Genomic DNA, 20,479 nt, shown 5'->3' on the forward strand with positions numbered 1-20,479 from the left:
CAAGAATCTAAGAGAGAATTATTTATTTATCATCAACAGATGCAATTCAGAGGCTCTTCACTGGGTATAGACAATGCACTGTACATTTTATTTACATTCATTTATCATAAGCACCCATGTTCAAGAAAGGGCTTCTATTATTTTTTGTTGCAAAGAATCCAGGCTACTCAATGAAACCCCTTAGGAGATGGTAAGAACCAGAGATCGGTTATCAATACTGCCTTGAACATTTTACGTTAGGAATGGAAAACAAGACTGCACGAATACACATTTATACAACAGTCTTTGAACAGAATCAACCTTTGACAATCTCAAGCCGCAATACAAGAATGATCTGAATAGTGTAATTAGAAACATCATGATCGGTTTACGGTCCAAATCACTTAAACACTAAATCCAAAGCAGAAGTGTAAATGTCTAAGTAAAAAATAAATTACACTTAAGATTTAGTAGCTGCAACTCAACATAAAAAGGCTAACAGAATGTGAAAGAGAAATATTCATAAATTGAACTGAATACACTTCCCATCCCCACCAGCAAAAGAGCAGTTAATAGTATGCTGCTAACATTAAAAAAAGAAAGAAAGAAAAAAAAAAAAGAAGAACGTGGCTCTGTTTTTTTTTTACACTGTACATTTTCGTAAATATAATATTCCTCTGATTAAACCCTTCCATCTATAAATCTGAAGGCCTTTAATTTCCTAGTGTTTCCCCTCACAGCATCCTGTGAAAGGTCCCAGGTCAGTTTTGTCTCTTCGGATGAAGATGTGAATTTGCTAAAGTTTCTGACTGTTGTCGCAGCATCTGAAGTGAAATTAAAGCATGAACAATTTAAGACAGGATATTAAATATCAAAATAATGATACGTTAACTATCAGACATACTCACTGTTTAAAAGGCTCCTTAAACAACAAACTTATTCTTGGTGGTGGAACCACTTTTGGTGGCTGTGTCTGCATGTGACTGGTATCCAATGATGACTTTTGGAGGCACACCTAATCTCTCCTTATACACATGCCTGTGAACAGACAAAATACATGCAAATTTATAGATATATTCAAGAAGTAACATTAGGTTCAGGATTAAGGCTGCAATGTCTCATAATAGCCAGAATAAAGGATGCCTGCGCAGAACCATGTATCAACATGTAAAGTTGTAATTGCTGTGCAAATGCATGCATTGCACCTTTGAGCAGCATTAAACAATCTGGGTAAATAAATGCCACTTCAGAAGCCCTTCTGTGCCACCTCTGCAGTGTTAAATTGGAAAATCTGTCTAGTGCTCTACCTAATAACCACAAATGAAAAGAAAGCGAAAATTAAAGTCACACTGAAACACAAGTAGCAGAGGTTTTTTTCTTCTGTATTGTGATAAACATCCAATTCTTACAGATGACTGGAAAAGGAAAAAATGTAGTGCTAGGACTTGCTTCTATGCGTAGGTTTCGATTGAGATCTGGGTGATGGGCAGATGAACACGAGCTTGAAGGGTTTATGTGGACTGAATGATTTTTACCCTATGTGTACAATGGCATCTTTGTTCTCATAGTCTGTCGTCCATATCGCTATTTTGTCTCCCTTTGTTCGGATGTTGACGACAGCACCACAGACATCATCACTGTGGTCATCAAACGCTTCTCCAACAAGGCACAAAAGCTGAAAAACAAAACCAGAATTTATAGAGAGAACATCTAAGCTTTTATGATCCACGAACACCGTATAATTTTGCAGCTAATGCAGTTAAACCGAGCGGAGTATGGACTTACCGTCTCCAACCAGAAGCGGTCCAGGTCGGCTCTGCGCTGCTGTTTGGACAGGGTGATCAGCCAGCGGCCGCCCCGCTTGTTTCGCTCATCTTCCCACATGGGCTCAATGCCATCCTGCTCCGAAAAGAGCACACGGATCAATTTGAATGAATTCGAAAAAATGTCGCATCATGCTGTAATGCTATATTGTGGTGCTATATCTTACCTTGAAGAGGGAGTAGTCACATCCTGACATTAAGTTACTTGATAACTGAATGTGATTGTATAACCTGGGAAAGAGCATACAAACCTCTGTTAGTGGCACAGTCTGTTTATTTAGTCGGTGGTTGGCGAATCTCTCATGCTGTCTGTGCCGTTTCAATTCTCTCATTATTACTTACGCCCAGAAGTCTTCCACTGTGTCAAATTTTGAGATGAGACGGAGATTAGCTTGCCACGTTTTGCTTTTGTCATTTTTAAAGAACCAAAGAGCCCATCTGCCAAAAGAAAACAACCCTTCATAACTTTTTTTCAGAAAACACACACACAAAGCATGAAATGCGTGTGGCCTGGGTGGCTTTACCGGTTCTGCAGAGGATGTTTAATATAATCTTCAAGACTCACTATCTCTTGCTTATTTTCGTCATTTTTTTCTTCTTCTGAATCAGTTGGATTTGTTGAAGTTTCCTACAAGCACATAACAAAACATGTTATTATATTTCCAATACTTTCATCTGAAGTTTTGCAAGCTGAATGGGACATTTCAAATAAAACACCTTTCTTTCTTTTTTTGAAGGGAAGTGGTTCTTGACATTTTGGACTCTAATACCACTGTCTGCAACAATATTCACTGGACTTTTGCAACCGTTTGTTATCTATTATTTTTACAATTTAGGATTTTTTAAATATATATAATCCACAATTTATACTTAAAATTGAAAAAAAAAATAATAATAATATATATATATATATATATATATATATATATATATATATATATATATATATATATATATATATATATATATATTTCAGTATAGAAATGGTAATGCAGTTATTAGAATTACTTAACATGACTTTTCCAAGTCTGTAAGTGACACTTTTAAAATGAGGAACCCTCATATTAGTATATTGCTTTGTGTAATTTGAAATCATTGGAAGTTTGCTGAGGCCCCACTGTGTTAGAGTAAATGTTATATATCGCATCAGGACAATTCATAAAATAGTTAAGGTGCATTTATTATTTCAAAGTGCTATTACTTCTACTAATTAAAAACTATTGTAAATTTGCTTTGCTTATTCCAATACCTATCACCAGAACGAAGGAACTTAACATATATATTTCAAGTCTTGTCTTATGACACAGTTAATGGTGAATATTTAGAAAAAACTTTGACAGTAGTTTCTCAGAAAACTGCCCTTTCTGAAAGTGTACATAAAAGTTCACCAAAGGCAGTCTGAGGAACCAAAAAGTAACTGTAAAACTCGACACTTTCATTGTTATTGACAACGGACCAAATATATATATTGAGCTACAGTATGCGATGTGTCCACGCAATGATTAAAAACAATAACATTTTCCATATTTTCAGTGACACATCAGCAAAAAAAAATGTCTACATTTAAGGAACAGACACGGTTTAACAAACATGTTCAATTACAGAAGAAAACCTAAAATACGCTCACAGCCCACCTCTTCAGATAAAAACATAACATGTTTAACACTTTTGCACAATATCCTTCAAACGCATATGTGCGACAGTCAAGACACATGAATTCACTTGACTGTCTGCTGTGAGAGATATTAGTCCACAGCAATACAGTGATTCAGATTAGCTTCTATAAAATCCCTGAACAACACGAAACACGTATGTAACAGTAATAACTAGAATTGGTGTCATCACAATAGTGTTTGTAAGAGCACTTTAATTTACTCACCGGTTCAGCAGTCGCCATCTTCTACAAACGTGAAGGGTCTTTCCGTGTGTGAAAACACCATTTGATTGGCCCAACTCAACCAAGCACATGTGAGTCAACGAGTAGCACGCGTCTGGACAGCGACCCCAAGAGGCCATCGAGAGAAATGGACTCCCGCCGAAAACGGATATGAATCATTCATATATAGCACGCTATGATACATTAATACTTCACTGCTCGATTGAAGTGCTTAATTTATGCACACAGTATAATAAATGGACCATTCGAAATGTTTGTCACTGTGTATTTTAAAAAAATTTAATCACAGAGTAGAACGAATCAGGGAAAATAATATTTACGGATCATAATTTTACTAGTATGAGATTAACTGAATTGTTTGCAACACAGCTTTATAATAGCCAAATAATGTATTTGGTCAATTTCTATGACGTTCAAGTTTTATACAACAGAATATATCAAGCAATTAATATTTTGACAATTAAAAAAAGAGAGAGGACAGAAAGTTCTGTTTTGAAATCAAATTTATTCAGGGTGTAACGAACTCTACACACCGATAACCATTATCAGAACAGCCTCTAACACAACAGACAGCACAGTAACTACTGAGACGAGGGTGTTAATGATTAGTATGATTGTTTCATGGCTGGACAAGGCAGTTAGGACTCATGTTTGAACTTGAGGCTTAAAGCTGCAGGACGGTTCGGATACTGTGGAAGACACACAAAAGAATGTTTGCATTTAGATACCAATTTATTTCCAGAAAAGCAATCAAATGACATTACAGATACCACCAGATCGAAGCAGGCATGTACCTCTTCCCAGCATGCATCAGGTCAAAGGCCTCATTGATCTGGGCAAAGGGCAATGTGTGAGTAACAAACTCATCCACCATCAGCTTCTTATTCATGTAGTCATTCACTAGCTTCGGGACACTCTCCACACTCTTCCAACCTGAAAGACAGAGCAAAGAATCCTTCTCTTATAAAGTGAACTGCCCGGCATATCACAATTGATATGCTAGATGTCATTTGTAAACGGTAACATTTTATTATAAAAGTGTATTAATAAAAAAAAAAGAAAATGAAAAGAAAAACAACTACATAATAATTATAAATATATACTAAAGTGTTTATATTATCAAACAAACAAATAATAGATTGATAAACAAATCAAATACATTTTTATTAAAAATACAAATTAAAAAAGTGATTATTTTTTATTATTATAAAGAAACTAATATACAAAAATAATATAAATGCAATGAAAAATCAAATGAAATACAATCAAATTAAATCAAATCCCCACCACCAAAAGCTGTGCCTTTCCATGTGCGCCCTGTGACCAGCTGAAAGGGGCGGGTGGAGATCTCCTGCCCTGCTCCTGCCACACCAATGATGACACTGGTTCCCCAGCCTTTGTGACAAGCCTCAAGAGCAGCTCTCTGAATTCAAACATGACAACAAGAAAACGCTTTAGTACAAATAGTGATGATTATTCTAGTCTCTTAATTTTGAGTTACCATGGAAGCAAATATTCTGAGGAACACTGCCACCTTCAGCTACGCAGTAGACAGCTGGGTGGCTGTATTTGCCTGCTTTTGTTCATCCTTAACTAAACAGCTGATGTTTCTGCAGCTCACCATAATGCCAACATTGCCAATGCATTCAAAGGAGTAGTCAACTCCTCCATCTGTCAGCTCCACCAGCACCTCCTGAATGGGCTTGCTGTGGTCCTTGGGGTTCACAAACTCAGTGGCTCCAAACTTCTTGGCAATTTCAAACTTGTCTGGGTTGATGTCAATGCCAATGATCCTGGTGGCGCCGACTGACTTGCAGCCCATTATGACTGCAAGCCCCACTGCTCCCAAACCGAACACAGCACATGTAGAGCCGGCCTCAACCTGGCAGGGGGAATACAAGTTCATAAGACATTCTGAGGCAGCAAAATGTAAAGTAATGCATGTTAATAAAATCAAAACAGACCTTAGCAGTATTGATAGCAGCTCCATATCCAGTGGAGATGCCACAGCCCAGCAGACACACTTTGTCCAGGGGGGCATTTTCATCCACTTTGGCCAGAGAGATTTCAGCCACCACGGTGTATTCAGAGAAAGTGCTAGTACCCATGAAGTGGAAAAGCTGCTTTCCTTTACATGTGAACCTGGAGGTCTTATCAGGCATTAGACCCTGACCTTGGGTAACCCTAAAAAAAAAAAAATTATATAACTAAATATCTACAGACCAAACTATTTCAGTTAGCATGAACAATAAAAAGAGCTATGCTACTGTTTAAAAGTTTGGGGCTGGTCTTTTCTGCTCAGCAAGGCTGCGTTTATTTGATCAAAAATAACAGTAAAAATAGTGATATTTTGAAATATGAAGACTTTTTTCTATTTTAATATATTTTAAAATGTAATTAATTCCTGTGATTGAAAAATAAAAATTCCAGCAGCCACCACTCTATTGAAAAAAGTTCAAAATAACAGCACTGCTTAAAATAACTTAAATAGTTAAAATTGAGCCAACTTAAATAGTTATTTTTTTTATTTTATTTTTTTCAATTTAATGTGTCCTTGCTGAATAAATGAATATTTCTTGAACTCTTACTGACCCCAACTTTTAAACGGTAGTGTATTTTCAAGAAGGAAAATGATAATGAGATGATTATTACCTGATTTTCTGACACAGGTTGGTTTTAGGATTTTTACAGAACTTGCACTCTCCACATTGAGGTACATACAGCGGAATAACAGTATCCCCTGCACAAAAAGTAACAGCACTTCAGGATTTCTGCATAACTCCAAAAGCTGCTCACATTTTACACTTTAAATGTCATTCACGTGAGGGTAAATAGTCTATTTTGACATGCCTGGTTTGAATTTGGTGACCCCTTCGCCAACACTCTCAACAGTGCCTGCCCCCTCGTGACCCAGGATGACAGGAAACAAGCCCTCAGGGTCACTTCCACTCAGAGTGTAAGCGTCAGTGTGACACACACCTGTGGCATGAATCTAAAACATAAAATCACATAAGACTTCTCACGATTACAGATTTTGAACAGCTATGCATTATTGTTAGGATTTTTTTTTTTTCAATAAATGACTTGATTTCTTAATTATTTAAATAAAGAATGCAAACACTCTTCTGCATAATCATGCTCAAAACAAGACAGCAGGGTCAAAAGTGAACATCGGTGCATCTGCCCGGTGTAAATCTGTCACAAAACATGGTGCTTTGACAGGGTGCAGCTGCAAGCCAGTTTGCTACAACTTGAGTAGAGTCAGTGCAATTAGAAAGTGAAATATTGATGCTATCAGTTATGCAAAGATCTCATAATCTTCTTATATGTCAGATTAAAATGTTAAAAACAAAGGTTTTATAGAGCACCGTGGTACTCTGTGTCATCTACACTTGTCAAGAGGTGCAATGTTCAGATTAATGGTTTACCTTCACTCGAACTTCATGGGCCTTCGGTGGAGCTACTTCTATTTCCTCAATAGAAAGAGGCTTACCAGCCTCCCAGGCCACTGCTGCCTTGCATTTTATCACCTGAGGATGAATTGAGCAGATATTGGTTCATACATTTACAAGTAAAGTTTTGGTAACTTTCCCCAATAAAATGAAGGTTATGTAAGCTACTGCTTTGCACGAATTCATACAGATACAGTGCAGTTCGAGAAGCAATTAGACACACAAAACCAGGTGATTTTTAATACAGTTAATGCACAGTATAGCAAAATTGGCCCAATATATTGTGAATCTCTATTTACACGTTGTAATAAATCTATGCTTAAAGCCCGTTGAATGCATTAATAAAGATATTAGACTAAGATGTTTCTGATTTTTCATGCATCTATTCCACATTTCTGAATCCAGAAAACAAGGGCAAAGGAAAACGGGTCAAAGGAGCAAAATGGATCTTTGTATGCATTCTTGTCATGCACAAGTGCTGCTATATTTGAAAACGTTTTTGATTGAACGTCTTGACACGCAAGGTTTTTCACAAATATTGCAAAATTACGTACATTAAAAGCGCCCAAGAGCACACTGTAAATACTTCACGTAGTCCAAATTGTGTAAGCAAATTTCGCTGTAAGAAAACTTACTTTCCCAGTCGTGTCCATGCTTTTCTTCTACCAACACGAGAGGAAGGGAAAGAGGGGGGTGGGGCAAACTGAAGAACTCTTTCTTCAACCAATGAGAGACTACGATGTGTCTACGCTTGCGCAAAATTCGTTGTTTTTCTCAGCGTAAGCACCGCTTTTCCATGTTATTGGTCTGTTGCTAAACGATGTATCTGTTGAATTGTTAAATAATAAATCAAAGAGCAGGCTTTGCTTCAACTAGAAATGGGCTTTAAAAAGAATTATGCATGTACACTTTAAACTAGTAATCAGTTATATGAATTACCACATACAAAGACATTGTTAAAACTTTTGTTTGTACTTATTTTTTCTTCCCTTTAAATAGAACTATTTATAAATTTATAAAGCTAGATTGACTGATATAACTGGACAGTAGGCACCATGGCTGGAAATTTAACTTTACCTCATGTAGCTTCTCATTGTCCGCAATCCACATGCAAAACTATCAGCATAGTTTAAACTTTCAGTAGTTCAAATAGGCCAGTGTATTTGTATAATATAATAATCACAAAATAAATTAGAAACTGTGGAATATAGTTATCAAAATGTCATTTAGTAATATATGAAATTCTCACTTTTTTTTTTTACATTAGACATGGAAATCCTATTTATCAGCATCTTCACATTATACTATACATATATATAAATGTGTGTGTGTGTGTGTGTGTTATTTTAAGCTGTAATCGGTGACAGCATTGTTTTTCCAAGAATAGTCAAGGCAATTTCCCAACACCATTTGGTTCCACATTTGGAAAAACCCTGACTGAACATTTTGTCCAGCCGTTGATAAGCAATCTCTGACAGCTTTGCAGAATCATGAATCTCCCCCATTCAAAGACGCTGTAAGAACCCAGTATCTACACTTTTTCCAATTTTTTTTTTCGAATCTGTGAACAAACAAGTTGGCAAATCACAGTAGAATTTGTAAAAACAAGGGGACCATGTTAAAATTACAGTAAATATACCATCAATTTTATTTTTCAAGTCCATGGTGGCATCTGCAGTTCAAATGAAACAAACTGCTATTCTGTAAATTAAAATAGCTTTTTTAATCCAACAATGAAAAGATTTTTTACTTTATTATCTGTGGATTTGGTTTGACCATTTTGTCACACTACATAACCTTGATGTTATACAAGTCTATACTGGTCCAGCCGTCAGTGGATGCTAACCAACCAGTAAAGGTTGGGGAGACACTCGTCCTCTTTTTACACAGGCATGTGGTAACTTAAAACATCAGCCCTATCGATATACCAAAAAAAACCTACTGCAGAAAATACACATATGGTACAAAACAAAGTAAAAAGTTCAGCTGTACAAGAGAGGCATCAGTTAATAGTCTAAAGACTAGGCCCCAAATGCTGCTTCTGGATTCTCACTGGAAGTCTCCCCAGCAGATGAAAGGACACATCCCATACTGAGAGACCTTCATCATCTTCCACCTGCAAAGCAAGTAGGAAAAATGTGACATGTTTCTCCTACTACAATAAAGAGGTTTTACCTGAATGAAAAAAGCAGATCAGATATATTATATTGTTCACATAGAATCATCTACACTGAATAGCAGTGTATTATATGTAAATTATTTTAAGCATAAGCCTTGGTGATCATAAGAGATGTCTTTCAAAAACATCCAAACCTTTTAAAATTAATGTATATTCAAAATATAAATTTTTTTTGTGGATTGGTAAAGAAATGAAGGTAAGTACGTGATTTAATTGTTTTGGATAAATTCCTCCATTAAACTGAATTCAGTACTTTAATCCAATTTCTTCATATTTTCTGATGATCAACAGAACTAATTACCTCTGAATCCACCTCCACCTCTGCCTCCTCTGAATCCTCCCCCACCTCCTCCGCGTCCGCCAAATCCTCCCCCACCTCCTCCTCCGCGTCCACCAAATCCTCCGCGTCCACCAAATCCTCCACGACCACCAAATCCTCCGCGGCCACCACCATTGCCACCACGACCTCCACGGAAGCCACCTGCAAATACATCATACACTTTAGGGTCTATACCTTCAAAGGTAAACCGCGATGTTTAAGTTATGTAACGGTTAAAACCAGATTTGATGATCAAACGGAATCAATCAGTATACGTATGACGTTTCTTGTGTGATCTTACCTCCTCTCCCACCTCTTCCTCCTCTACCTCCACGGGGCGGCCCCTTCTCACCTGGAGGCCTAGGGAGGAATCTCTGGAGGGGCAGCAGCTTCATAGGGTCAATGTAGAACTGATGCAAGAGGAGAGAAAGAGAAAAGCTAATTAAAAATATCTGCACAAGTCACATCCTAGTGTATTGATAAGAAAAATTGCTTGAAGGCTCTTAATCTCTTTGATATTCCGAAGCAATACATGCTTCTTAATTATGGATAACTTTAATGAACACCCACTGATAGGTTGTCTTATATTGGAAATAACACTGATAAGTGGTGGGGTGTTCTTTAAAAAATATAACTGCAACTGCTTAAAGTAAGACTTACTTTTAAGTCTCTTGTGTGTGTGTGTGTGTTTTATTATAATATACACATCAACGAAACCAAAAAGACTGAACTTACCTTCTGTAATTTCTTGAAGGATGATGCCTTCATATTTTCAGAAAGTTTGACTGAAAAATACTGAGGAATTTGTTAAGGACTTATTTACGTGAGTACTGAAATGTAACTCATCAACCCTGCAAATTAACAGTTTTATTATAAGTAATCAAAATATTTCAAAACTTGAAAACATTTGCATTAATTTAGAAATTTTAAAAGTTGTTTATACAATTTTGCACTTTTAAAAATCCTTAATTTAATAGCAAAATAGCAACAACCTGAAAGTAGACTTGAGAAATAGCTTGCTAAAAATATGAACTATAATTCAGAGGGCATGTATTATAGTGAACCGTTTTTTTCAGCAACTTGATCATGCTGATAATTTAGAGGCCTTTGAAATTCAATAGGGTTAATTATACAAGAAGATTTCAATTATTTGTGGGATCTAACGGCACTGTCAGGATCCCATGGAATAACATGTAAGGATACAAAATCACGAAGCTGCCCAAAGATCTCGTCCACTTTTCCAATTTGCTCTTTGTTTTCCAGGTATACAGGAGCGTTGAAGTAGGGGACTTTATTGTCTTCTGTCACACATTTACAGACAATATCATCCTCACAGGGGTGCACAAACTCTCCCAAAGCTGAGAAGCGAAGAACATGAACAGCCATTATAATCTGACATGCAGTCTTGCAGTGAAAACGCAATCTAACGAAAATGGAAAGAGAAGCATGAAAGAAACAAAGGCACCTTACCGACAACATATTCTGGTGGGCCATAGTCTTGGTTTCTGTTAAATCCTCCTCTGCCACCTCGACCCCCTCCAAATCCTCCTCCACGACCACCACCTCTGTTAAAACCACCGCCACGACCTCCTCCTCGACCACCACCCCCGCGGAATGACATGACAGAGAACCTGTAAAAACACATGTAACCAATTTCTGGCTAATTAGGACAAGATAAAGCTCAAAGAAGAGAAAACTAAATGAAGTCTAAACATCGTGAGCGAAACAAACCCTGACTGAAAGAAAGACTCAATCTCCAGGTTTAATGCAAGTAGTTTTAGGGTAGAAAACTAAAAACAAATAAATAAATGAATAAATACAGTTTCCTTATAGTAAACCATAATCAAATATTCGGGAAAGAAATGCCCTTGTAACTTAGTGGAGTAACGTTACTGTCGAATCGAGCATATGGTTAACTAAGGAGGTTAGCTTTTTAGCATATCTAATAACGTTACACCCGAATGCAAAACAAAAAAATACAAATAAGTTACCATGTTAAAGTATTCTTCTCAAACATACGTTATTATGAAACTCGAAATGAAAAGAGAAAAGCACAATTTACCTTAAATACGGTTGGCTGGACGATCAATGAGCACGCTGTTGACTCTGGAAACACATGTGCCTGGCTGCACTGCCTGCCGTAAACGAACACGGGCTCACAGACTGTCGTAAACACGGAAGTTAATACCATGTTTGGGCGATAGAGGGAGATGGGCAATAGCAGAACCTAAATAGCAGCTCTATGAAAGCAGCACGTTTTGCCATCCAGTATCAGGTAACCCTTCTTATTCTTGTGCGAGTTTTTTAAAGAAAATATTGAATTGGAAAACACTAATCCAGGTAGGCTACACACTTATTCAGAGGGGTTTGTTTAAATTGCGTTTACACAAATAACTACTTCTGACTGGCCCATTTCTGAAGATTGTGCCAATGTAGTTTAAAATAAGTGATTAAAAACAAACAAACAAACAACCAAAAATCTTTAAATTAAATATATTTTAGATTGACACTGACAGCTGTTTAGGGATTTCTGGCTATATTATGTTACAAATGTTGTATTGTTTGGGCAAATTTTAAAGTTTTATTAAGTTTTTGTTCCTGAAATCCACCCTTCTGATGGGTTCATTTAGAATAACCCTTTGTTTTTGTTTTTTGTTTGTTTTTAATAAAGTAGGCTATCCCAGTCTTACTAAAATGTTTTGAACAACACAAACTGAGGATAACAACCTATTTTCAAGATTTGGTGCAACCCGATGGCCAAAATCCAATCAGATTATTTTTGAACAACTGGCCCCAGACTATTACAGTTGAGGTGAGAAACATTATCAATTCTTGTTGAGAGAATATATTACAATAAATATTTTAAAGCTATTATACCTTTTTAAATATACTGTAGCGTTCTCGAGACAATAACGAGGCATTTAGCTGTGTTTAAGGCTGTTGTCAGCCACAGCCACGTCGACACCCGACTTATTCAGAGCAGCACACAGCAGGGAAATCTTCTGCCCCTCTTTCCCCAGTACTCCCCTCACACACACCCAAGGCACGGGGCTTGTCCCAGCTCACACAGAACATTTAATAACAACAAAATAATGTGCAACATTAGCATGAACACATTCCTTTAGCAACAGAAACCTTTTGAAAATGTGAATTCATTAGTACATTTTTGGTACTATGTTTAATTTCTACAAGAGTTTTTCCCTTAAAGAGAACACACACAAATCATTGCCATATTCATATTAAAGTTTTTTATTTTTTTTTCTGAAAATGACTTATATTTTGAAGAAAGTTTATAGAGTCTAAATGACCTGTCACCCATGTAAGAAATATGAATGCATGCACTGAAGATACAGCAGAGGTCACTCTTGACACATGATGAGCTGAGCGGCGTAGATTACAGTATTTCTGAAGGGGCTGTAATGATAGTGAGGGAGCAGAACATTTGGATTCTGATCAGGGAACTGCTGGCTCTCCTGGGTCTACCCAAGAGAAGGCGATATCTGTAAATAGAAGTCAGTTTCCCCCGAATCTACCTCGGTTTTTTTATTTATTTTTTTAGTTTTTCTTGAATGCCGCAGGCAACTGTCAGAATCCAACATGGGAACTTGAGTAGTGTACCGAAGAAGAGGGAGAGAGCGCTAGACAGCCAGAGAGAGAGAGTACCCTACATCAAGAGGAGTGCCGCAGTTTATGAGGAGCTTATTATAACCTTGTGTTGTATAGCTTGTACCACAAATACCTTTACACTTTCCTTAAACCTTTTAGAAAATAAATCCTGCCTTTATACCTGCACGTCCTCGAACTCAACAGTGACTGGAATTTAGACTTTATCTCTACTTGTCTGACTGAGAGACACTACGGCATCTGAATGTCAATATTTGATGTTGGGCTAGCACACAGATGCTCAGAAGCAATACTGCTTTCCATTGAGGAGATGGAAGACATACACAAACAATGTTTTGTATGTGCAAAAAAATGTGTCTGAATGAATGACGCGGTTTCAAAACAGAACTGAAAAACAATACTTGGTTCCTATCACACTTTATATTCAACGTATACATCTATGCACATGATGAGAGCTTCATACTGTGTATGAAATGTTGAATAATATTGAATTAAAAATTGAATAAAATTTGATTCATCAAGGACAAAAGCATTCAAAAGTAAGGTGTCTTTAAAATGCTTGCCAATTTAAATTCTTCATGCTTACTCTTGCCAGAATCGCAAGTTCTTCACCTTGGAAGACTTGTTAAAAATTCCTTTTGCTCCTTTCAGGACATGAACCATGTGATTTAACTGCACTAATGTGGAGTGGTTCGTATCCTCTCGTATCGATTTTGTGGTTGGGTAATCCGTGATTGCCACAATGGTCAGTCAGATTACGAGGAAAGAAGGCAATGTGGCCTTTTAGACTGTAATGGGGGGAAAATCTGTTAATTGCCCCTGACTGCTAAAAGTAAATTAATTATTGATTGCTTATGCTACTCTTTTTCTTCTTTTTTTTTTTTCTTTTTTTTTTGTACTTGCATAGTTTTACAGATCCTTTTATCTTCCCTAAGTGTAAGTACATTTCCGCTCTGACATAATTATACACGGAGGGAAGCCCATGGACCACCGAGCACCTCATTAGCTCCAAAAAGTTGTTTATTCTGGATTTGTTTGGGATGCTTATACCAAAAGATGTCTCTTACATATTTTGTTCAATTTCGTAATGGGTCTTATTTGGTAACAGAAAAAGCTAATTTATGTGTTTAAATTAATTCTACATTTAGCAATTTAGTAAAAAAAAAAAAAAAAAAAAAAACTATATATATATATTAGTTTTTTTTTTTTTTTTCATTTTAATTATATTAATTTATTAATTTTAATTTATTGTGTTTTTTTTTTTTTTTTTTTACATATAGGCCAAGTATATTTCTAGTCATCAACAACTCCTGATATATTTATTCATTTATTTATTTAAATAAATAAATACAAAAAAAATCACGGGTTCCACAAAAATATTAAGCAATACAATTGCTTTCAACACGAATTATACAGTATAGCCCAGCACCAAATGGTCATACAGGTATTAGAATTATTTCATTATTTCATGTGACAATGAAGTCTGGCTGCTAAAAATTCACGAGTGACTTTTTTTTTTTTTTTTTTTTATTACTCATGCTCAAGATCCTTTTCTGCTGCACAGTACGCAACTTGGCCAATTATGAGTGAAACCCTGTGTCATTGACTCCTTTATTCCTCTCCCTTGGGCTTCTGTGCACAAATAGGCCTGCTAGCGTCATTACCTGTGGATATACGTGCGGAGACAGAAGAAGACAGAAGGAAAGAAAGAACGTACCTGAATGAAATTACTTATGTGGGTGAGAGTTTGCATCCAATCTGTTTTCAGAAAGACACTGAATGCAAAGCACAGATCCAAGCCAACCCAAGACTGCATCATTATTCTGGCCATTGATTTTCCACTGGGCCTCCAAAGGGCCTTGTACTCTTAGAACGAAGTATAAACAAAATACGAGCATGATATAACAGCACTTTTATTCTCCTTCAGGAGGCTGCAAGCCCGATGGATTAGAGGTTTCACTCAAAGAAACACAAGTGGTGTGCATGTGTGTGTCCATTTCAAATGGCACACTGTTCTCTCAGCCCGTGTGAATGACACTCGTTCTGTGATCAGGTTGAGTCAGTGCATTCTGAGTGGGAGAGGAGAACTGAGCGTTCAGGGACATCTGAAGACAGGTCATCTGATGCTTAGAGCCAGGCTGTGATGCATTCTGAGTTGGCATTTCACCTCTCGAGATGAGAGACGATAAGAGATGGCATTATGTTTGGTTTCCTTTAATGCTTTGACAGGCTGGGTCCGATTTAATCAAACTGAATGAAGTGTTAAGACCAAGAGTGGGAAGAACGGTAGTGATAAAAGTCATTTCTGTTGAGATCACAGAGGTATTTGTTGGTTTTGTGTCAGCAGCTGAGTTTATTGTAGTTTACAGTTTAAAAAGGCATTAAAAAGGAGTCTAAAAAGTCAGATTTTTGACTTTTCTACATATTCAGTGTCTGTATCCAATCCATAGTCAAGAATTTCAATGAGTCTGTAACCATATTCATGTTTTGTTTTTCTTCTCAGGCGGACTCTTTGATTATATTACGAGAATATCACCATAATGGTACAGCTACAAATGGGAAACTAAAAAAGGCCATGCCACAAGGTCAGATAATTGTTAGACAAATCTCTCTATTTTTTTTTTTTGGTACTTTGATGTTGGTAAATCAAATACTTTAATGTATTGTAATTGGTTCTCTTTGATATCAGACAGATTTACACATTCCATCTTTGCCTCCACACTTTTTTCTCCATTCCATTCAGCGCCACAACGATGACCAAGATTATACCCTGAAAGCACCTATACATACAAATAACAGTGTCATTAGAGCTGAGAGGTTTTCCATGCTCTCCCTGCCCCTACTGTTCATCCACACAATCCTTTCAACAAAATCAGAGACGATAATGTGTATTATTAGGTTTCCCATTCTCTTTAATAAGTGATGGAAGAGTGCATTTTCTTTCCAGGTATCAGACTGGTCTGCAGGGTGTTCTCAGGTGCCGTCACTGGATAAACTAGACCGAGGGACTTTTGAATTCTTACATGGCTCACGGTGGGGTAAATAAATTGGTAATCCTTAAATGATAATTTACAGTTTCCTCACCCTTATGTCATTCCAAACTTTCTTTTTTCTGTGGCAAACACAAAAGGGAAACTGACTGGGGATGCAGTCTCCAAAAAGAACACAAATAACCTTAAAAGTAAGTTATTCATATGACCTGTGTAGCATATTCCAAGTCATCTGAAGATGTACGATAGATTTGTGTGATGAAACAGACTGAAATTTAACTTGTTGACTGAATCTTCTTTGTGAACACTCATTAAGACCGGCTTTGTGAAAAGCGCAATTTGTTAAAAATGACTTATTATTCTTCTCAGAAGAACACGCTAATAGGGGCTTGGATGCACTAAGGGATTTATTTTGTCAATAATTAATTATTGTTCTGTTTCTCAAACAAAGCTGATCTAGAGTTTGTTTTATTTTTATTAAATGTGACTTTTTTTATTAATTTAGTCATTTTTGATTAATTTATTCACATGCTTCATACCTTCATCATAGCGTGGCAATGGTCTTTTTGTGCTCTATAGAAGAAAGTCATATGGGTTTGACATAAGGCTATAGTAAATAATAACAATTTTCAGTGATGGTTGGACTTTCCCATTAAGAATCGTAAAGGTTCAATAATATATAGGTGAACCTTGATGTTGAGAGCCACTGGGGACATACAGTAACATAGCTTTACCACAGTTAAGGCCTCGAGCAAAGCACTTTACTTGTAATTAGTGTAGTGTAAGCTGCTTGAGAAAGAACCAGCTGATAAATGTCAAGGAACTGCGTGCCATGATTAGATATATGTTTACACTGAGAGGATCGCTAACATTTAGAAAGAGAGTAAAGTTCAAGGTTTGTTTCTTTAATCTCATCCGATAGCAGAGAAACACACACATACTTCAGGAGGTACACCTTCTTACAGAGGTTAATTCTAACTTTGCTTCAAGACACCTGCATGTATTTTTTTAGTGAACCCCAAAGCCTTAATTTACTTATTCAGATTTTGATTGAATTTGGATATAATGTCATTACAAAATGTAGTCATACATTCTATACAGCATGCATGATAGGTACCCATGCCCAATAAACAAAAATATATCTCTCATTTCTTGAATCATACTTCTTAAACTGTGTATTGCGGCTGCTCCTCCCAAGCCATTTTGGAGAAAAATACCCCCCCCCCATAAATCCTCATCACTTTTCCATTTTATGTCACATCAATGTTTAAATAGACACTGTGTTTGTGCCCAATATGGTTCCATTTATATTTAATATCTGCTTTATCCAAAATATTCTGCCGAGGATAGCAGTGCTGATTCATGCAGTGCCAGGAGCAGAGCCCAGCAGACACAGCAAGACTTGATATTTCCTTATACCTGCTGATGGGGTGTTGTTTCTTTACCATTGAGAGTTTTAGTTGTCAACAAAGAATCAAAGCTGAGAATTCCAAAGCCATGCCACCACTGACACATTAAACAATTGCTAACATTCTTACAAGACAAAATCTTCATTCAGCATGACAGATCAGTGAAAGATGCAGGAATAATGTGAGGCATTATTTCTTTGGTAATGCGGTTTAATTTATTTTATATCTCTTTTTTTTTAATACATTTTTATTAAAATGTATTATTTATTTCACATTTTTGTTAAATAAATCAATTTATTGAAACCTATATGAACTTTCCATGCCACTCACATTATAATTAATAAGATAACAGTGGATAGTAGTATCCAAATATAAGTAAATGGCATGCAATAATATTTAAATTTGCATGTAGTGTGTCACTGCTACCCTCCTGCCAACACCAACTCATTATTAAAGGAGTAGTTTACCCAAAAATGTATTTCACTGATGTTATTATGAACACTATAAGGAGAAATAGTGAGAAAGGTTTCTGAGATCTGCAGCAAAGGGCAAGGATTTTCAGAGACCACAAAACAAAATATCAGTTGGATCCTCACACCAAGCTCAATGGGTTCAGCATATGCTGTAACGTACATGTCATGGAACTTTTATGGTTCTTTTAAAGTGTTTTTCTGTTCTTTGTGGAGCTTGACAGCTGTAGTCACTGAACTGCTGAAAAAGTACCTGAAAAGGGTTTCACAGGAAAAATAACAGCATTCAGGTTTGGATCAACATAGAGGTGAGTAAGTAATGACAGAATTTGTACTTTTTTTCTGCAGTATGCACAATGCTCTCTCACACATGGACTGGATTGCACAGCATGCTTCAAAGATGACAGACCAAGATTCTGAGAAACTCACCAGACCAGACCTCAAAAAATCCCTGGCTGCAGAACTGAGCACCAGCAGAGATGACAGATTTCAAATCAACTGAGATGAATGGCATTGCAAGACCTCCTAATGCTGGCCTAGGTAAATTTGTCTAAAAGAGAGAAGGCGGGGGTGAACAGAGAGAGAGAATATGGGGTTCATTTAAGCACGGACACTTCCACCCACACTGATACTGCAGCAGCTCCTCATCTGCAGTTCAATGTTAAACAGCATCATCCACCCTCCTCTCACTCCATCTCTGAATTCTGCCCGTTGTGTCCACAGTTTTTTTATTGCAGTACTTATAAAGTGTCTTCTGGAACTCTGCCTCTACCTCATGTTTGTTTTGAAAAGTGGACGAAGAATTCATCCTTTGATATGGACATTTGTGTAACTTGGGCTTTCTTTTTTTCTTTTTTTTTGAAATAATATAAAGAAGAATAAAACCCACACAGTACAAACACATGGCTTTATTAGATACAGTTTTCAGAGAAAAGAAAGAGATGGTCCTTGCATAGAAAACAGCGTTATTTGCATACAGTCAAATATTACCAGTATATACTATATATACTGTATTGCGCGTTTCATTATATGCATGTGTTGTGATGATTTGCAGTTCGTTTCATTATATGCATGTGTTGTGATGATTTGCAGTTTGTTTCATCATATGCATGTGTTGTGATGATTTGCAACACTTGTGTTGATGAAGATGTTTTTATTTTTTATTTGCTGGTGTTTTTTCAATTTGCATGTGTTTTCTTAAATTGCAGCGCGTTGAGCTATCTCAGCCACCATAAAAACCAACCACCAATGGATCCTCTGCAGTGAATGGATGCCATTAGAATGAGTGTTCAAACAGCTGATAAAAACATCCTCAAGTAATCCACAACTTTAATTCCATCAAGTAAAGTTTTGTGAAGTGAAAAGCTGTGTGTTAGTATGAAACAAATTAATAATTAAGGTGTTTTAACTTTAAACCATCACTTTCAGTTCATAATCCATAATTACTCTTCCTCCAGTGAAAAAGTCCATACCCCGTTGCCCTCTCAAATCAAAAACCACCAACTTATTTGGTTAGATCGGTTTTTGACCATTTTTGCATATAAAAAGTGCTTTTATCTGTGCATTTTTGTCTGCTAGATGACTTTTTCTCTGGAGAAAGCAATATTATGGATAGAAGACTTTTTCTATCCACATATTTTAACCGGAAAACAACTGGCCTGTAGGGTAAGCAAATTAATAGCAAATTTCAGTGAACTAAAAAAAAAAACTTTTTATTGTAATGGCGCGTCCCAATATGCCTACTAATACTATGCCCTTAAAGTATGTTCTCTTTTGGTGAAGAAGAGTGTGTAGTAGTAGAGTAGGCAAGCTTTGGGACATTACTATCACATCACAGAATTGTGTCATTCACGGACCACTCTGCCGCATAGTTACACGCACCCTGTCACTGTAAACTGGCCTGTCAATCATCTTGTCATGGTTAACATTCTCCACATTTCATTTCATATAACTTCCCAATACATTGGGAAAAAAAAGTTGCAGCACTTGGTCGCCAGCTGTGGATCTTTATGCGGATAATTTTTATTCAAGATGGCCAAACAGATATTTAAAAAAACATTAAAAATTAATAAATGCATTTCTTTCTTTTTTTTTTTTTATCAGGTTTAAATGTTAATTATTACCTCAAACCAGTTTATCAAGTCTCTACTTGAGTGTCATTTGCGCACATCTGCCATGTTTGTAGTTTGTTCAACACTTTTTAATTGTGTTTGTGGTTCTGAACCGAATACTTCAGTAAAGTGCAATGGATTGTGGGCAATATTATCCATTAGAGTGTGCACGGATCCACACTTCAAAAATCAACCTGAAATAGTAGACCATCAGGGAACTTTTGGC

At 36.6% G+C, this 20,479-nt stretch overlaps 3 protein-coding genes and 1 long non-coding RNA gene across 7 annotated transcripts; 1 reads left to right on the forward strand and 3 right to left on the reverse strand.

Moving 5' to 3' along the window:
- Positions 1 to 8: 8 nt before the first annotated feature.
- Positions 9 to 3,792, reverse strand: eif4ea (eukaryotic translation initiation factor 4ea). The gene is made up of 8 exons (XM_052574465.1): positions 3,682 to 3,792; positions 2,327 to 2,430; positions 2,145 to 2,240; positions 1,970 to 2,033; positions 1,765 to 1,878; positions 1,515 to 1,654; positions 888 to 1,017; positions 9 to 803 (listed from the first exon to the last, which is right to left on the reverse strand). Exons 1-7 carry the CDS (start codon positions 3,697 to 3,699, stop codon positions 903 to 905), a joined length of 651 nt encoding a protein of 216 aa, XP_052430425.1. The 5' UTR covers positions 3,700 to 3,792; the 3' UTR covers positions 9 to 803; positions 888 to 902.
- A 392-nt stretch (positions 3,793 to 4,184) lies between these two features.
- On the reverse strand, positions 4,185 to 7,919 carry adh5 (alcohol dehydrogenase 5). Its single transcript, XM_052574462.1, has 9 exons — positions 7,787 to 7,919; positions 7,128 to 7,229; positions 6,550 to 6,691; positions 6,352 to 6,439; positions 5,664 to 5,883; positions 5,321 to 5,581; positions 4,987 to 5,122; positions 4,494 to 4,632; positions 4,185 to 4,388 (listed from the first exon to the last, which is right to left on the reverse strand). The coding sequence occupies exons 1-9, from the start codon at positions 7,802 to 7,804 to the stop codon at positions 4,364 to 4,366; spliced, it is 1,131 nt and encodes a 376-aa protein (XP_052430422.1). The 5' UTR covers positions 7,805 to 7,919; the 3' UTR covers positions 4,185 to 4,363.
- Positions 7,920 to 8,775: 856 nt separating this feature from the next.
- Positions 8,776 to 11,840, reverse strand: gar1 (GAR1 homolog, ribonucleoprotein). Its single transcript, XM_052574464.1, has 7 exons — positions 11,712 to 11,840; positions 11,120 to 11,280; positions 10,853 to 11,007; positions 10,385 to 10,444; positions 9,951 to 10,059; positions 9,632 to 9,811; positions 8,776 to 9,267 (listed from the first exon to the last, which is right to left on the reverse strand). Exons 2-7 carry the CDS (start codon positions 11,268 to 11,270, stop codon positions 9,257 to 9,259), a joined length of 666 nt encoding a protein of 221 aa, XP_052430424.1. The 5' UTR covers positions 11,271 to 11,280; positions 11,712 to 11,840; the 3' UTR covers positions 8,776 to 9,256.
- LOC127971453 (uncharacterized) lies at positions 11,801 to 19,557 on the forward strand. Of its 4 annotated transcripts, XR_008156857.1 has the most exons (7): positions 11,924 to 11,989; positions 12,321 to 12,461; positions 15,777 to 15,858; positions 16,221 to 16,306; positions 16,404 to 16,454; positions 18,491 to 18,682; positions 19,351 to 19,557. It is a non-coding gene; the product is annotated as an uncharacterized LOC127971453 (long non-coding RNA). The 4 variants fall into 4 exon arrangements; XR_008156856.1 differs by lacking the exon at positions 12,321 to 12,461 and having other exon boundaries at positions 11,801 to 11,924; positions 16,221 to 16,311; XR_008156854.1 differs by lacking the exon at positions 12,321 to 12,461 and having other exon boundaries at positions 11,801 to 11,924.
- The last annotated feature ends 922 nt before the right edge of the window (positions 19,558 to 20,479 follow it).

This window comes from Carassius gibelio, chromosome B14 (genome assembly GCF_023724105.1).
Source record: "Carassius gibelio isolate Cgi1373 ecotype wild population from Czech Republic chromosome B14, carGib1.2-hapl.c, whole genome shotgun sequence".
Classification (NCBI taxonomy): domain Eukaryota; kingdom Metazoa; phylum Chordata; class Actinopteri; order Cypriniformes; family Cyprinidae; genus Carassius; species Carassius gibelio.

Bases quoted from the DNA above. Each gene is read 5' to 3' on its own strand.
- eif4ea (XM_052574465.1), bottom strand. The intron at 2,241-2,326 runs GTAAAGCCACCC...TTCTTTTGGCAG, and splicing joins AAACATCCTCTGCAGAACCG to ATGGGCTCTTTGGTTCTTTA. The intron at 1,879-1,969 runs GTAAGATATAGC...TTTTCGGAGCAG, and splicing joins GTGACTACTCCCTCTTCAAG to GATGGCATTGAGCCCATGTG.
- adh5 (XM_052574462.1), bottom strand. The intron at 6,440-6,549 runs GCATGTCAAAAT...CTTTTTGTGCAG, and splicing joins GGTCACCAAATTCAAACCAG to GGGATACTGTTATTCCGCTG. The intron at 4,389-4,493 runs GTACATGCCTGC...TGTCTTCCACAG, and splicing joins CTGATGCATGCTGGGAAGAG to TATCCGAACCGTCCTGCAGC.
- gar1 (XM_052574464.1), bottom strand. From the start codon at position 11,270: ATGTCATTCCGCGGGGGTGGTGGTCGAGGAGGAGGTCGTGGCGGTGGT. The intron at 10,060-10,384 runs GTAAGTTCAGTC...CTCTTGCATCAG, and splicing joins CCTTCAAGAAATTACAGAAG to TTCTACATTGACCCTATGAA. The intron at 9,812-9,950 runs GTAAGATCACAC...ATGTATTTGCAG, and splicing joins AGGAAGAGGTGGGAGAGGAG to GTGGCTTCCGTGGAGGTCGT.